The sequence below is a fragment of the Haliaeetus albicilla genome, chromosome 2 (assembly GCF_947461875.1).
Source record: "Haliaeetus albicilla chromosome 2, bHalAlb1.1, whole genome shotgun sequence".
Classification (NCBI taxonomy): Eukaryota; Metazoa; Chordata; class Aves; order Accipitriformes; family Accipitridae; genus Haliaeetus; species Haliaeetus albicilla.
Window position 1 is genome coordinate 2,949,856 of NC_091484.1, and position 17,756 is coordinate 2,967,611.

General features: G+C 39.9%; 2 protein-coding genes across 5 annotated transcripts in view; both read left to right on the forward strand.

The window, feature by feature from the left end:
• PCMTD2 (protein-L-isoaspartate (D-aspartate) O-methyltransferase domain containing 2) lies at nt 1–13,069 on the forward strand. Of its 4 annotated transcripts, none has more exons than XM_069803111.1 (7): nt 3–135; nt 968–1,067; nt 3,307–3,641; nt 4,952–5,054; nt 6,849–7,020; nt 7,976–8,099; nt 9,648–13,069. In XM_069803111.1, the coding sequence occupies exons 3-7, from the start codon at nt 3,335–3,337 to the stop codon at nt 10,028–10,030; spliced, it is 1,089 nt and encodes a 362-aa protein (XP_069659212.1). In that variant the 5' UTR covers nt 3–135; nt 968–1,067; nt 3,307–3,334; the 3' UTR covers nt 10,031–13,069. The 4 variants fall into 4 exon arrangements, with proteins under 4 accessions (XP_069659194.1, XP_069659212.1, XP_069659203.1 ...); XM_069803102.1 differs by having other exon boundaries at nt 968–1,054; XM_069803093.1 differs by lacking the exon at nt 968–1,067 and having other exon boundaries at nt 1–135.
• A 2,858-nt stretch (nt 13,070–15,927) lies between these two features.
• Nucleotides 15,928–17,756, forward strand: part of LOC104325108 (peroxidasin homolog) — a 46,816-nt gene continuing 44,987 nt past the window's right edge. Inside the window, exon 1 of the mRNA XM_069803058.1 lies at nt 15,928–16,698. Coding sequence (XP_069659159.1) covers nt 16,535–16,698 — 164 coding nt within the window. The 5' untranslated portion in view covers nt 15,928–16,534. The remainder of the gene's footprint in view (nt 16,699–17,756) is intronic.

Below are 17,756 nucleotides of genomic sequence, written 5' to 3' on the forward strand. Positions count from 1 at the left end.
CCTGCGCAGTGTGGCGGCCGGCGCTCAGCTGGGCAGTGTTTACAGCTGACCGAGCGCGGCGGGACGGGCCGCGCCGCCGGGCCCGGGAAGGGGAGCGGGCCGCACCGGGCTGGCTTTCGCCCACCCGCCGCTCAGGTACGGCTCGACGGGCGAGGAGACCCTGTCCGTTGAGGTGCGGCCGGTCCCGACTCCACCTGACCTCACCGGGCAGCTGCAGCCCCCTTCACCTCAGCCCCGGCCGGAGCCGCGCCGCCTCCTCAGGCCGCAGCCCCCCCCTCCTCCTCCGCCTCAGCCCGGCCCTGCGGCTTTCCTCGGGCGGTGGGGCTCCCGCTTCTCCTGGAGGTGCCCCGCGGTGGGAGCATGGCCCTTCCCGTGGCCTCTCCTTCGCCCCAACACCGCTTCCCCGTCAGGGCGGCCTGGGCTCCCGCACGGCCGCGCTGGGGCTCTGGGCATGGCTGGAGGCAGAGATGCTGTGTGGAGACCGGAGGCACCCAGGTGTAATTAAAGCCGGGGGCGGGGAGGGGGGATATACCAACATCTGGCTTTCCTAGACCTCCCAGTCTCTCATCACCGTCACTTTGCTCGGCGGCAGCCTGATAACGCAGGTGGTGATTGAGCTATATGGCGTGGGGCTTTTTAATTTGTTGTTTGAGAGGGTTAGAAGGGATCGGATTGAAAGCTGTGCCAGCTGTAACTGTTGGTTGTTTTTTTCTTATCGGTAAATAGCCTCACCTTTGTTATTCCTTCTGGAGCGTATTATGTCAGAGCAGGGATTATCCTGGAAATGTGTTGGGGTGAAGAATTGCATTTTTGTGCCTTGTGTATTGTTTTGAGTCTTCCTCTGTGCATCTGCTGGTGTTTGCCTTGGAAGAAATTGCTTTTATTTCAGTGTTTTGTTTCAGGCGTCTGAATCCAGCTTCTCATGTCAGACTTGTTTGTTTGTTTTTCTGTTTTGTTTTTCTTAAAGGGGAAGATGACAACATGCAATTGAAGGGATATTTCAACACTAAAAGGCTGCTTCGTTTGATACCTGTGTTGTGATCAGCTAAGGATCGTAGTTTTTGCATGTGAACTTTGTCCCTGCTCAGATTTGTGGAAATCTGTGCTTTACCTAGAAGCGTGAAAAGTGCAACTGGGCTAATTGTGGAGGGAGAGGATCTGGTTTTTAAAAGTTTGTTAAAAATAAGCCCTACTCATAGTCGTGGTCCCCATTTCCAATAGGACAAGGGAAACAAGGTTAAACAAAGACGTGGAATTACCTGAAGAGGAATTTAAATGTCAGAGTTCTATGTTCTGCATATAAAACATGCATTTTATTGGAAGCAAGCTAGCGTCCAGTAAAAGTGATCATTTCAGAAGTAACTCACACCTGTTACAACTTGGATATTCCTTGATCTCATTAGAAAAATGTCTTCAATATTGTAGGACGTGGAAGAATAGTTGTTCATCATATAGCTGTGCTAAACCCAGGTTGGACCAGTTGTCCCAGTGGGGCTTGTGTACATCAGAAAGAATTTGTTCATGATCCAAAGTGGAACACTGTTAAAGGCACAACTTTTTATTCATACTTTAAATCTAAAAATGTAGATTTTTAATAGCAAAAAGAGCTTAAGTGGAAGAAAGAAACAAGCCTAAGAACAACGTATACAAAAGAAAGTCAAGGGAATCAACAACCTCAGGGAAGAGAGTATTTTAATGCAGCATGTTATATAAAGCATACTGACTAAAGATATAAGCAACCCTACTTGTGCAGATGCAAAGAGTTGTTGTGTATGTAAGAGGAGGGGAAAAAAAAAAAAGAATCAAATTGCCTGGTAAACCCAGCTAAGCCTTCAACTTGATGTGTTTCCACTGTGAAGTAATAAAACACAATCAATTTTTTTAGAGAAAATGAAGGAGTAACTATAGAAAGGAGAGGGGTGGCATTTTTTTAAGTTTTATTAATGGTCTGGAACTGGATTGATGTGTTTGAGACATGAATGTATTAAAAACTGGCTTGAGTTCCCTGCCTAAGTATATCCTATTTTGTGTGTCTCTGCAGGTAATCAGGATGGTATGTTATTTGAATAACTGTGAAATTTCCTTAGACTCCTGTAGCTTTTCTTTTTTTCCTCTGAAAATGAAAGTGTATAATTTGCTCTTGCTGAATGAAACAAATAAACCCCAACAATTTAGCTGTAGGCAGATCTTCTGATCCCAGGAATGAACTCTAAAGCTGCTGCTTCTGTGGTTGTTATTGTGAGCAGAGAAAGGCATTGTAAATAAATGCATTTAAAAAAAATAAATAATGTTGTGTTTTCTGAAAAGGATTTTTTTTTTTTAAGATATGGGAAGAGATGAAAAGCTAGGTTAATTTTGAGTGATAAGTTCTTCTATGTTCTTCTCCTCCTACACCTTTTCCTTTAAAACCTATAGATATTTTACTACAGGAAGCGTATAGCCATGCTTGGTGTAATGCATAGTCAAGGAAGGTGCTTACTTTTCTCCTCCCGCCCCCCCAAGCCTGAATAGGTTGCTGGAGATGATCATGTCACTGAAGTCAGAAGTGTTTGTAATTCATATATCTGTGTCACTGAAGAGTTTCCAAATTGGGGGTTAGCTCATCTAGGACTTAAGAGGACCTAAGAAATTCTACAGGCTTCAGTGGAAATTCTCCCTGCAGTTGCTGTCTGTATTAAGTGCTTTACTAATGATGGTGGCTCAAGCTCTAAAGATGAGCTGTGTGAAAGTGCATTTGCTAAAGTAAGCAAGCTTTTACACTAGGTCAGAGGTTTCTTTAACTTCTGCGAAATCAGCATCCTGATGCATGTTCAAAGAGAATGTAATTTGAGATTTTTTCTGGTTCTTGCTGCCTGTGTCTTAATTTCCCCTAGTTGCTATTAGAGATAGAAAGTCCACGTGTGGCAAGAATTCTGACAGGCAAGCCAAACTTGCACTGTTTGTTGGATTTGAAATGAAAAATGACCTATAAGCATAGGAGCTAGAATAATCCTTTTATATAAAGGGTTCAGTGGAAAAGCTGACATGTTAGTAAAATGTTCGTAGTGTTTGAAGACAGGCATTGCACGTTTAAATTGTCTATTGTGGTTTTCCCCACTAGTGTCAGGTACTGGATGCCAGATCTGCTGCATTTTGGTTTTCATTGTTTGAATGGGGGATGGGAGTGCTGGTAGGTGGTAATGCTTTTCTGGTGCTTGTGGTCCTTAAGGTACCTAAAGGTCTCCCTCAAAGTACTTCATATACAGCAGCATAACTTAGTGTTCAAGTGCGTGCTCTATACCTCACCTTCCTTTATTACTCTTTCAGTTTTAGTGCTTATAGAAAGCTGCTGAAGATGGGAGGTGCAGTGAGTGCAGGAGAAGATAATGATGAATTAATTGATAACCTGAAGGAGGCACAATATATCCGGACAGAACTGGTAGAACAGGCGTTCAGAGCCATTGATCGAGCAGATTACTATCTGGAAGAGTTCAAAGACAATGCCTACAAGGACTTGGCATGGAAGCATGGAAATATTCATCTCTCGGCACCATGTATTTACTCTGAGGTGATGGAAGCTTTGGATCTGCAACCGGGGCTGTCATTTTTGAATCTTGGCAGTGGCACTGGTTATCTGAGTTCCATGGTTGGACTCATCTTGGGTAAATACCTTTTCAATCATGTTAACTGTTTACATTAGATTAAAAAAGAAAAAATTTTGAAATTGGGAATGAAGCATACCTCAAGTAATGAAACTAAAAGGTAGCCAGGAAAGAAAAGAATGCATTAATTCAGCTGGCCAATTTATCAGGATTCTTGCAACCTTCTCTCTGGAACTGGATGGGATCCAGATTTCTGTGGCAGTTCAGAACAGGCAAGGACGTAATTGCCCAGGTGGCTGTAGTGGATTCCTGCAGAAATGGATGGGAACTTGGGTTTGTTGCCCCTTGAGCAAGAACCCAGCTCGGGAGCAGGAGCACCATGTTTAAAATAGGATTGAGCATGTCCACAGAGACCTGTGACTATAGCTGCTTTGTGGCTTGTTTGTTTTTACACTCTCCTGTCTAGACCGAAACATGTTTGAAATCCAGTTTTGACTCTTACCGACATACAGGTGGGAGTAGTCTCTGGAAAGCAGTTGATGCATCACAACTGACTTTGTGACCACATCTACAGTAGACACAAAGCAAAGCATCAAAGTGCAATTATATAATTGCAATTCACCCTTAAGTATTTCAGTCAGCAATTGTGCTGCTGGGATAGATAGCAAATTACTATAGGGTACATATTTTCCTTTTGTGGGGGTGTCAAGAATTTTAACTGCTGAAACGTTTGTTGTCAGGATAGAACCTTGCTCCATCTCCCATTTGTGGTTTTCAGCTAGGTTTGTTGAGATTACCTAGGATGCAAATATGTAACCCCAGGGCTTTTGAATTCCTTTGAATTTTTTGAAAAGTTACCAAGTCAGTTCGGAATAAAAAGCATGGGTGCTGAACAACTTCTGTATTTTCCAATTTATTTTTGCTGTTAATTGAGGTACAATGTGTGGTGACTGTTCCCAATTCCTTTGAGGAGACTTTCAGCGTATCAGCAAGGGGCTATGAAAATAACATGAAGATTTTTTTGAGAGATTTATTAAAAAATGCAGGCTATTGTTCTGCATTGGAGTTTTTTTCAGGTGGTCAGTTTTACAGCAGTAGTATCAGTGTTTCCCTCCTACAGAGGAATTTCCTGCATAGTTAAGAGCAAATGATTCAAAATCAATTGTGCCAAACAGCCTCATTTGCTGCCAGAAATTGCAGGTATAGGGTTGCAATCCCCATTGTAGTAGTAAGATAGCTGACCCTACACAAGTGCTGACTGTCTGACTCTCAAGGAGCAATCTGTTATAGGAAGTAACCAAAACTGTATTCGATCCTGTTGGATTTTGTGTTGTTGCGTGTTACCATTATGTACTGTTCTATACTTGCAGGTCCTTTTGGTGTTAACCATGGTGTAGAGTTGCATTCCGATGTGATCGAATATGCGAAGCAGAAATTGGACTTCTTCATTAAAACAAGTGACAGCTTTGACAAGTAAGAATGTGGAATGCCCGTTTGGATTCATTTTGTGCATTTGGCTTTAGTCATGGCAGTTCTTGCTCCCGTGTGGCAGCTCTGGATTCAGGGTAATCTGAGGATTTTGGCTCCTTAGGCTTGCTGAGCTGCAGTGTATGACCTTTGAAGCTGATACGTATTGTGGGGGAGTTTCAGAAATTTTTGCAGTGTTTTTAATAGCAGTGCTGCTGTTGCAGAGCTTAAAGGAAGCTGAAGAAGATTACTTACTTTAAAATGCACTTGCAGGTAACAACTTGAAACTTGCAAATAACAATAATAGTTATGTTTGTGATCTGAAAGCGTACATGGTTATCAGAAGAATATGAACTGATTTCTGTGGTGGCCTAATATGTTTTATTTGAGAAGAAGAAAAATGGTGTTTTAAAATATGAAGGTAGTTTTATGATGATTAAGTTGGTACTAAAACTGCTTGGGATTTGATTTATGTTCTTCCTTAGAACCTCCATTTTGCTGCTGTCACAAGTAATAACTTTCCAGCAAGATAACCACTGCCAATAGTAACCTCAGCAATAAAAGTTGTAGCTGTCATATTTTTGGATCCGTCTCACAGTTTGTTCAAACAGGGAAGTAAAGCACTTCTGGATATCTGATAGTCCTCCTCTCATGGGAGGAAGAAAATTAAAGTCATTCTGTGCTGGAATTTAAACTACTCAGCCTTGTGCTATTACTGCTGTGCTGGAAAGCTGCTGATGGCAGGGCTGTATTTTCTTAATGTTGGCAGCAGACCGAAAGTTTTCGGCATGGACAGTGCTTGCACATAGATGACTGGGTTTTTTTCAGAGTCACATTGCTATTGTTTGAATTGGTGTTTTAAGGAAATTTGTCTCTCCAGACAAATATAGCTATGGAGCAAAAGTGAGCTGAATTCAGAAATCAACATGTCTGGAAAATTGGCATTGCTGAGAGAAATGTCCGCTGGGTTATGCTGTTAGAACACCGTGTGCAGGAACTATTGGCTGGCTGCTGTGAATGTCTAGCACACTTTGCAAAACCAGAAGGTTTCAGGAAGTGTTTAGGAATAAATAGGTGCTATATTGAGCTGCCTCTCAAGATTCCAGTAGAAGAATGGATACGTTGTACTGTACAACTTCTATCAAAATCAGCCCTTAAATGTAGGGCTTAAAGCTTATGTAGTTTTGGAGCATGTAAGAGAACCAGAAGCATCACAGAATCATTCATTTTTCTTCTAAACTGAATCAGAAATGCTATAGGCAAAAATTCTTTTTATGAAGGGTGAAATCACAGTTCTTTTGAAGCTAATGGCAAAACTTCCATTGGCTTCAGCAAAGCATATTTCTGAAGCATCAGGTGATAGTTCCCCACAACATCTGAAAACTATTTAAAAGCTTTTGAAAATGCCAAAAAACCCCTGGTGCAGTCCTTAAAAGACCTTAACATTTGGAGTTGCTCGTCTGATATTTATATTTGCATATCATAACTGAGTCAGCATCAGGTGACTAAAAATAGCTCCTTCTGAAGAGTTATATGCAACTAAAGTATGAAATTATGCATCCTTATCCTTTGGAGATTTTCACCTATGAATTCTCACCTCGTTGTTCTGTGGTTTTAAGACTTCTAGCTGTGGTCTGTTCCAGTAATGTCTAGAATATATGGGCTTCAGAGGAGAAATCCCATGAAACTGGGGTTTTTTTCCAAGTATTTTTCATTGTTTCATTTTTTTTCAGAATCATGAAAATAATTCATTTGATAAATTGTAATATTCTTGTATGATACCATCTTCTTCATTTTCAGATTTGAATTTTGTGAGCCATCTTTTGTTACCGGCAATTGTTTAGAGATTTCTCCAGACTGTACTCAGTATGACCGTGTTTACTGTGGTGCTGGAGTACAGAAGGAACATGAAGACTACATGAAGAACCTGTTGAAAGTTGGGGGAATTCTTGTCATGCCTCTAGAAGAGAAGGTTGAGTGCCTTTCTACCCATGTTTCTCTTTCAGTTATTCTTAATTCTAATCTCAGTTTAGTCAATAGCTCTTCCTTTAGTGTGCCCTTCTTGTAGCAGATTGAAGAAAGCACCAAGTGCACCAGTTTTCACCGTGAGTGGAAATGCAACTCTGCTCATTTAATAATATTTAAGAAATTCATAGTTCTACCAGTCTTCCACATATTCAGATCTGTTGTTTTTAATTGCAAATTTATTTTCATGCTGCAGAAAAATGTCAGCAAGGCTTTGTTCAAGTTACATCATCTAGTGTTGTACTTAATGGCAAAATACAAAATTACCCCCTAAATGGCTTATGAAAGAGCATGCAAGTTGTCCCTATTTAAAAGTGTCAATGGATTCTTTTTAGTAAAAAGTGGGTAACTGCCCTGTATGCGAGTTTAGGATTGTAATTCAGATTATTTTTTTGGTGTAAAGGTGTGTTGTTTTAATGGACTTGAATGACTGAGGTGTAGGTATGTGACCTTTTACCTCTGTCAGGGTGGTTGAGGTGGGCAGAGTTTCTTCCCAGTGAGATGTTGCGCAGTGAGTTAGTGTAAGATCTGAGCTGGAACAGAAATCCAGTGACCTTCAGGCTTCCTTCAAGAGTGAACGTTCATCAGTGACTGGCATGTTTTCTCAGTGGTGAGACATAGCTGTTCTGGTTCAGAATTGAGGAAGATCTGGGAAAGCAGGGTGACCCAAACTGTCAGTGCCCATACTGTGTTGCAACAGATGAAGTTACCTGGGACTAATCCTGTAAAGAGTTCTCAATTTTCTCAAAAAAGCTGCAGTGTTTCTCCATATTACCTAACTTGTACTGTTGTTGCTTCTAGTACTTTAACCACTTGTCCAGGCAGAAAAGTAATTTGTTCATTTTTTGTTCAGAAATCTTGTAGTTCACACAATGGACAATAATCTCCTTGTTTTGATTTAGTTGACTAAGATAACTCGTATTGGTCCTTCTGCCTGGGAGACCAAGAAGATTCTTGCTGTTTCTTTTGCTCCTTTGATTCAGCCTAACCACGCAGATTCAGGAAAATCAAGGCTTGTTCACTTGCGTGAGTACAGACATTCTTGAGTATGGGGGGCGGTTTCTTCTGCTATTTGGCTATAAACTGCACCTTACTTCCTTAGATGTAACATCCCTATGAATCCTTTCATGGAAAATTATTCCGACTGCTTCCTTCTTTGAACAGTTGTCTAAGTCTTGTACTGGCTCCCAGTCCACCCTTGAGGATATCTGCAGAGGCCTGGTGCAAGAATCAGAATTGCAGAAAACAGATTCTAAATACAAATGATTTCTTGTGAAATTGTACCTAAACTTTGCGGGATGTTTCATCATTGTTTTTGCACATGCAGACATCTATTTCAATCCTGAATTACATACTGTCGTGGTTCTCGGGCACTGTGCCATGGTGATGGAAAATACACAAGCAGTACCTGTGAACAAACATTGTATCTACTCAAAGGCTCTCACTGCCCAGCAATTCAGAATTATCCCGAACCTGTAACCCTTGAGGGATAGAAGTTGTGCAATTTTTGGTTAGCTGTTTGAAATGCAGGTTGTATGCAGTGGCCTCAATCTTTAGATTAAGACTTCAGTGTAGGGAGGCCTCTTAAGAACATGTGAAGACAGAGATACTTCCATAAAGAGATTAGTCAGGCTTTGTTCTTATTCTGGAAAGGTGTCTTTGCATGACAAAAAGCAGCTCAGCAAGCCGTCCATACAGTGCTATAAAGCCCATGAAGTGCATATTCCAGCATACTTCGTATGGTGGCTTTGTAGTGAGACCTGCATATATATTACATGTAATTTTTTTCTGGTTCCTTCATTCAGGTCACAGGAATGCTTACTTGTCAGTAGAAGACAGGGAGGTTTTTTGTTTCAGTTTTAATTCATTTTAGTACATGGATGTGTGTGCATTAATACATTTTTTTCTTTATACTACATGAGTTATGTTGTGCACTTACGGGCTGGCAGCAAATAAGTGCAGAAGACAGAACAGTCTTCCAGACCATTAATGTGGGAAGTATTTTAATACAATAACTTATTGTATGCTTCTATAATTAGTTTTACCAAATGGTTTCCAGCCAGTCTTCACCCACTAAGACTGAAGCAGTTTTTGAAGAGCGTAAATAGTACTCGTGTTTTATAAGTGAAGAACTTGGCAAAGCTGAAGTAACTTCAGAATAGAAAAATCATTTTATGGAAGAGTTAAATAGACTTCAGGTCTAGTTCTCTATGGTCGGAAAATATCTTTTTCTAAGTTATTAAACAGTCAGAGTTTCGGTCACTAAGTCTGCATTCTTATAATCTTTAAGACATGTGTATCTTAAAATAATTGTGAGGACTTGACATCAAAATATGAAACTCTTCTTTCATCCCATTCTTTTTCTTCAGTTAATGAGAGAAATGCATAATTAAATTTTGTTTGGGAAGTTACAATACAGTTTATCTGAGTTGACAGGAGTTGAATAGGGCTGTTTTTGTAATCACAGCAGGGAATTCAAGTGGCCTGATTTAATTTGCACAAATACAACTTTTCCTGTGAGCACTCTTGAGGGGAGTTTCTTCATATCTGTTCATGGTTTTCATTTTGTTTTAGCCCCAGTGGCTGTTCGCAGCCTCCAGGATCTGGCTCGCATAGCCATCCGAGGAACCATTAAAAAAATTATACATCAAGAAACAATGGGCAAAAATGGAAATGGGCTGAAGAACCCTCCAAGATTTAAACGAAGACGAGTGCGTCGCCGTCGCATGGAAACTATTGTTTTCTTGGACAAAGAGGTCTTCGCTAGTCGTATCTCCAACCCATCAGATGATAACAACAACAGTGAGGATATCGAGGATGAGAGACGAGAAGAGGAAGAAACTAAACCCTCTGAACTAAAGCCAGATCCCCCTGTAAACTTTTTGAGGGAAAAGGTCTTGAGTCTGCCTTTGCCTGATCCCTTGAAATATTACCTGCTTTATTACAGGGAAAAGTAATTTCCTTCTTCTAGAAAGTGGGAAGTAGGCAGAAAATAAAGTATTACTTAGGGCTTGACAAATGTATACCACTTGCTTGCCTGCTAATATGACCACCCAAAGCAGTAGGCTAGCTGGGGAACATGGCTGCTGTACACTTAAACATTATAGCTTTTTTGAGTTTCTTCTTTCTTCTCAGTTGTGTGCTATAGTTTTATCCTACAGCAGGGATTCCTTAGGAAGCAAGTTGGTGAAATGCTCAGCTGCTTATGGAAAGGAGGATTTAATTCTCTGAAACTAACTGCACAGAGATATTCTAAAAATCTCATGGCTGCTCTACCGAATTGCAGTGTTTAAATATTCTCAAGCAGTTCCCCAAAGACCTTTGCTGTCTGTGCTTTCTCCCACTAAACCTGCCATCTATTTACTGTGGTGTGTGTTTAATGGAGGATGAAGATTATTAGTAAAAACTGACCTGGCAAATCTTGTTTCTTCCAGTAACCTGAAAAAGCACAACTTTTACAGAAAGGAAAGAATTTTTGGCATTACCCTTGTGGCATCCAGGTTTTGAATGAGAAGGAAAGCATCAGCTCCCCTGTGGTTGGTCTCAGTTTTGCATATAAACTATATATAACTTTTCAGTAAAAGGTAAAAATGTTTTAGAGAATACTGATTTTCTTAATGGGAAACACCTGTTCTAGTGAATTAGTCTAAGAGATGCAAAGTTGTTTTTTGGTTTTTGGTTTTTTTTTAAAGCAATGGAGGCAAGTAAAGAATTGCAAAGCTGATTAGCTTTGACAGGATGCTAAGGTAGTCAGGGTTGTGACTGTTGTCTCTGGAAATGTTTACAGAGTAATTCTGAATGGGGAAGAGGGTAGAGAGATGCGAAGCAGTGAGTTTGTGAAAACTGACTGTGAAAGCAGAATCTGCGGATTTTGCTGTTATATGAGATAACTTACATCTGCTGGGCTGAACAGAGTGAAGTGCAGCGTGCTAGCTTGAGCAGAGTGGCTTGTGTCCTGGTAAATCAGCCAAATGTAGTTTTGTGGACGGTATGTAGAACCTGAAAACAGTCTAGAAAACCAAATTGATGCAGTTCTTAGGTGTTCCTGTGTGTGTGCCCCTGCTGTAGCAAGGTGGCTAGAATACAACCTGTGTACACACGGTCCACATACGGTAGGTAGAATGAAGTTGATCAACTTGTTAAGTTATTTTATTCCTGTAACAATTAAGTAGATGTTTTAACAGGCTTATATAGAAGGACTTTACGCTCTGCAGTTCTGTGGATGTGAACTCTAATTTTTATTCCCAAGTCTTCCTGTAATGGTGATAGAAGTAGATATCGTGTTTAGAAGGGGAAGTTTACTTGGTTCAGCCTGTTTGAAAAACCTACCTAAACTGGTAAAGGCTGGAAAGAAACCCTTGAGCTTGTATTGATGTGAAATACTCTTAAAGCTGGTGGGGGGGAACCCCTCTCCGTAGGTAATGAAGCTATGTTAAGGCATTGCCCCATCAGCAGCACTTAAGTTGGTATCGCTTTGATATAATTTTTTTTTTTTTTTTTTTAATGCTGTCTCCTCATTTTCTGAGGAGGAATGAATGAAGACTGTCTTGCCAAAAGTACGTTGGGTTTTCGGTTAATGGTACTGAGTTGCACAACTTGCCTAATGATAAATGGTGTTTCAAAGTTCTGTGCGGCTTTGAAAATAAACAGATAACTCTTGTACATCTCTAAGCCCAAGGTGGAGAATTCTTCCTTGCTTAATAGGCTTTTTTATATCTTTGAGAATATCATCTGATAATACGGTGTCATGTGGCCGCTGGCACATAACACAGTCGTAGGCTGTGCTTTGCCTTTGGTTTCCTAAGTCTCCACTTCTGGCCTAAATGGTACCCTAAGCTATCTTGCTCCCTCAGATTTTTATTTGTTTATTTTAAATGGGGCAGTTCTATGGCCACTGAGCTGATGGTTTCCTGTAAACATGCAAGTACCCATCTTGTAATTCTGGCAACTACAATGAATTTCTTTCTACAAATGAAAATCCCGGATATGGTGTTAAATAGAGGCTTAATAGAATCTACGTGTAATATTTCCCTGTGCTTCCCTGAAGGCTGTCACCTCTGTATTTGTTAGGCATTTCTGCTTAATAGCTGTCATACCAGGTATGTGCCTTTCTGTATTGTGGCACAATTTCCACACCCCTACATAGTACAGGGTGCCTCCTACTTTTGGCTATCAGGTCATCCTTCAGTTTGTTAATTACAAAACTTCTTTTAAAGAAGTTGCTTTAAAAATGACATTAAACTTCAAGTTCGTATTAGTTAGCCTTGTTGAGATTCTGTTAAAGCTGACCAGTTGAGGGAGAATTATCTTTCATTTATCCCTGTTTGATTTTAGCCCCATCCCACCCCCAGTTGTAAAAGGTATTTTATCAGATTTTTCACCAGATTTGCCTTTTGTATTACATTTGCTAGATTTTTGTAGCTTTCTATAAGATGCATAAAATACTGCTATTTTTCCTGGATAAGGTTGAATAAATAAATATATATACAGGAAATTTATGTTCTAGGTTGTCAGATTGTCACCTTGTCCAAAAACCCACAGATCCAAACACAGAGTAGAAATTTTATGTGTAATATAACTGTGAAATAGTATTGCTTATAGCCTGTAAATGAAGGGGAACTGTAAATACATTTTCCCTGTGCACAAGGACTTGCACTGTAGTTTTGTATGCATTTCTAATAGAGTAATTGTAGCATAACTGTTTTTGTGTAGTCTGTAAGCTGTCTAGGAATTTTACCTGCTTGGTTTCCTTTTGTGTTCGAAGTAGTCTTCACTTTAATGGTATGTGGCTCCTTTTAGGTTTCGATACTGCAGTAAATTTGCAAAAAGAAATGAACTTCAAGCTGCTTTAATCATTAATGTGTAAGTTGAAAAATCTATGTGTAGAAACTAGAGTTAAATTGGCCTGAGGCATGCGAAAGTGTTACACAATTTAAACATTATTAATAAGTGTTTCTGTATCAATAAATTCAGTAAAGACTTTTTAGCCTTCTTAACATGGCTTTGCATCATGTTGTGATTAGAATACTTTGTAGATAAGTACTTATTTCCATAATTGAAGGTTAAGACACCAGACCACTAGAAAAAACACTTAATAATATGGTGCAGGTGCATAGTTTTAGATGAACTCCTCAGAATATAATCTCTCAAAAGAAACCTGCCCAGCTGATGTTTTCTAAACCTTTATGTAATGGAGTTGTGCAAGATGCGTTTTGGAATTAGCACACACAGAACTGATCTAGATTTAATATATCAGAACAGTTAAAGAGTGAATTTACTTACCTGGCTGTTAGACCTGTAGACAACAAATATCAAGATGTCATTTAGTCCACTGTTGTATTTCAAGGAATGGCCTAAACCAAACATGTCAGGAGTTTGTTTAATGCATTCTGAACTGCAACTCCCCTCTGGTCTCCTGTGCTCTGTTTCAGTGCTTAATTCATGGCAATTTTTAAGAGCTGGTGTTCAAGGCTTCCATTTCACTAGTATTGAGAATAATATTTTGGCTTCAGCTGTAATAGGAAACTGATCATAATAGCAAATACAGCTGTTGCTAATTAGATGTGTCTGTTAACCTTTATTCCACAGGATAATTACGTGTAGTCTGTGTTTCTTAATGTCATCTGTGTGTGTGTGATAGATGTCCTTTTACCAGCTATAACATGAGACTAGTTCAGTGATAATGTTTTCCTTCACGTGATGCTTGCTGAAAAAAAAAAAATCCTTTTCTGCTTTGGAAAGCTATGGATGTGTCATACAAATGGTGTCAAGTAAATGAAATTTGTAGATAATGTTTATGTTCCCTTTATAGTAAAATGTAAAACATCACGGTTTCCTGGGAAGTAGTGATGAGCTCCTTGGGGGACCTACTCCAACGAAATCTTCTTACTGCCATAGAAGTGATAGTTAAAAATAAAGAAGGGGCAGGGGGGGAGACCCACACCTGAAAAACAAAAGCAAACTTCCTTGCATTCTACCTGTGTGGAAAAAGTGTGTCTAGGAGAGACTAACAATGCTTAAGCATGGGACACAAGGTTCCTGTTGCTTAGGAGTTAGCTTTTCGTTCTTGTTCAGAGCTGCATGCTCCTTTTTAAACAGTTTGTCATGTTGATGGAAAATAAGATAAATTAATGCAGGAGTAAGGAAACTGTGATTGCTAGCATTTCATAACATCTCACAAACATCCCATTTGTTGTGAGGGGGAGATAAGCAAGGTAGAACAAGTATGTTTCAAGTTCAAGTGAAGATTTGCTTCTCGGTAAATGTATAGGTTGCAGAACTTGCTTTTTTGCACTCAAGTTATTCTTTGTGGTATGGCCACTGTTAATCTGCTGACTTGGCTAAAGATCCCATTCCCACAAAGTTGTAGGCAAATACCCATCAATCCTCCCAGAAGCTGCCACCGACTGCACAGCCAGGCGCTGAAATAAGATTCCAAAGACAGTACGTATAGAAACATGACTGATGCCTGGCCCAGCTCTCCTGTTAGCAATATAAATAAACTTGGAAGAGATTTTTTGGGTTTAGAGCTCAGAGTTTATGCACCAAGATGTGATTGGAGGCAGAAGGCAAAAGCTTTGTATTTGTAAAGTGGCCAGATGTACCAGGGAAGATGTCGATGACTTTCTTAAATACTGAAGCATGGTTTGAAGAGAGCATTTTTGTTTATTTTCCTAGAAATACTTCTTTACAGAGCAGCTCCTATGTAGCTGTGTTACCCTGTCCTAACAGAGTTCAATGTGTTTTGGAAAGATGATATGAGGAGCAATCAGACTGGAAGAACATACAACTTAAAAGTCTTGAAGATTTTGACATAACCTGCATTGTCTTTTCTGATGCACATGAAGGATGCACTTTTAATGCACTTAGGTTCTCAAACTGGGATTAAAAGCTGTCATTCACCTGGAGCAATCTGGCCTCAGCTGCCAACTGTTGTTACATAAAGGCTGAAGGAGATAATTTAGCCTTTTACAACCTTTTTTTGTAACAAAGGGTTGGGTGGCCACTAGAGGACACTCTGCTCAAAACCATGAGTTGGGTCCGCAGGGGGAGCGGGGAAGAGTTCAGCAAACTTGCTTGAATTTTAATTGTGATGTCAGGGCAAACAAGCAACAGATTGCCTGAGAACTAGGTGCAGAAAACCTGCAGTATAATGCCCTTTATAGTTGGGAAAAACTATAATTTTTACCATCTATGACATGAAATTTGTAAGTGAAACCCCCAAACCCAACACTCTCTCTGCCTGTGCTCGAGCGACAAAGAATCTGAAGGGAGAAAAGAACTGGGGAGGTTTAAATGTCACCCTTGTTAAGTACTGTTTTGTCACGTTAATTCTATTGTAGTTTATGATATAAAGCAGACGTGCAGGTTGATGGGAAACTTGTGTTTGATCTTCCAGGTAATGTGGAGCAGTGCCATGTTTGGTATTCCTCAGGTACCTTTATATCCTAATAAGCATTAATGCCTCGCACTCATTTAGGATCTTGTGTAGTAGTAACTTAAAATCTAAAGACAAGCTGTTTCCACTCTAAGCTACTTTATAACACTAAAAGGCGATTAATTAAACTCAAAACAAGTCTTCCCTTTTGCATCTCCGCTTTGTCATCCAACGGGAGAAACAAACTGAGGTCTGTGTTTCCTGCAGTTCAAACTCAGTTGATTTCATTGTTTCTTTCCCTCTTCACCCCTCAATTGCCTTTAATTTCTCCAAAATCCTGACATTTTTCCAAATGACATCCTTGTAGAAAGAAATTATACTAGCTAAAAGGTCTTTGAAATGAATCAGCTTTTACTCTGCATAAAAAACTTTACAGAATGCATACAATCAGGGTTTTTTTGTATTTATTTGCAGGTTATTTATCTCTTTTAAAATCACTTATCTGTAGCATTCCATGCTCCCGTCAATGGTTGGAAACGTATTTTTGTTGGATGTTGTAACTACATGTAATAAGAGACAGCCTCTGTCCTAAAAGTCTTACTGCCTGATACGTTTGACAGGCTGTTAGATAAGATGCTATCCTTAGTTTGCAGAGAGTGTGCTAAGGCAAAAATTTTGACATAAAAAACTTGACCCTGGGCCATCTGCATCCTAGCTCAGCCTTGGAAATACAGGGTCATTTTTTGGTCATTGTTCATGAAGGTGCGTTCTGCATGCTTGCAGATAAATGCCTGAGGAGAAGGTGAGGAGTTAACTTGCTGTTCAAAGTAAGAAACAAGGCAAAAATAAATCAAAATTAAGAGTTTGCATTTCAGCACCACAATTAAAGAGGGGTGGGAACAGTCTGATCTTCAGTGATGTACATAATGGCAGAGAGGGTGGGCAGTTGGACTGTCAAACTGCCTTAATTTAATTGCAAACACATGCTGATGAGTCCCCTCCTCCTGGACCTCAGGGCTGGGAAACTTTTTTTTGTCAGCTCCCCGCAGTTCAGAATTGAGGCAAATACACTCCAGCAAACACCATGCTGATCAAATCTTCAGCTCTTCGAGGCTTTTTGTGTTTTCTCCTCTTGCCTAGTTTCTCCTGCTCCTGTCCTAGTCGCTGCCTGTGCTTCAGAACTACAGTAAGATGCATGCATCTGATGTTGGAAACCATCCCCGATATCCCACCCCAGACAAACATACTGTGAGTAACCATTTCGTTTTACTGCCTTTCTTACCTGCTTGGTCTTTAGAAAGAAGAAAGAAAACGTCAAGGCCAAAGGCATGCTTTTTTTTTTCTGCAGAATTTTCTGCATCACAAACTGTTTCATGCTTTTAAAGCATAAAACAGAAACTACTCTTTTTTTGGCATCAGTTAATTATTAACAGGACAATCAAGGGAATTGAAAAATGTAATAAGAATAATGCCAGGGCGATCACTGGAAGACAGTTTTGGAGAATCAAAGGTCAAAAGTGTTAAACCGAGCTTATAGAAAGGTACACAGTTTACATTTGAGAAGGCTTTGTATATGGGTGTAGGGGAGAGAGAGGAAATACAGCAGTTCAGGCTTTTGTCTCTACTGAAAAAAACACTTCTCTAATATATACAACACCATTTCTTTCCTAAACTTTAAGTACTGCTTTTTCAGTTTCTATCTGAACTATACAAACCAAACTTAAGGCTTATTTGGAAGGCAACAATTGTGGTAACTCACAGATTCCTTGATAAATAAAATACCTGTTGGCGAGGGAGCTGCTGGCTGAGGCCCTTTGAACAGAAAAGGTGGAGGAACAGGGTATGTAACGCTTGGAGAGTCCTAAGAAGCCCTTGCTGATAGATCCAGAAGAGCACTTCCCTGTGATTCTAAACTAATCCTCACCTTAAAGGTGGCTTTAAGATGCAGTGGCATATGACAAAATACTTCCCTTTATGCTACTCTTAGCTGATCCCTTGGTTTGGAAGACCTTTTTTGTAAATAGTAGGAAAGACTCATCAAAAATTTGTCTTTATACTCATCCTCCTTAAACTGCTGCCAACTGTAAAACTTTTTCAAGACTAGTTTGAGAAGCTTTTCACTGTGCCTGTAACAATCCAAATTTGGTCTCAATCAGAACATCTATACCAGCATTTCTCCTGTAATCATCTCACTAATATTGCTAATGCATTTTCTCTGCTGGCAGCCTAAGGAACATGATGTGGGCAGGATGCTGGCATTTTAATTGCTGCCATCCAGATCTGCTTTGGTGGATGGAAACTGCAGA

Bases quoted from the DNA above. Each gene is read 5' to 3' on its own strand.
- PCMTD2 (XM_069803093.1), top strand. From the start codon at position 3,335: ATGGGAGGTGCAGTGAGTGCAGGAGAAGATAATGATGAATTAATTGAT. The intron at 3,642-4,951 runs GTAAATACCTTT...CTATACTTGCAG, and splicing joins CATGGTTGGACTCATCTTGG to GTCCTTTTGGTGTTAACCAT. The intron at 8,100-9,647 runs GTGAGTACAGAC...ATTTTGTTTTAG, and splicing joins ATCAAGGCTTGTTCACTTGC to CCCCAGTGGCTGTTCGCAGC.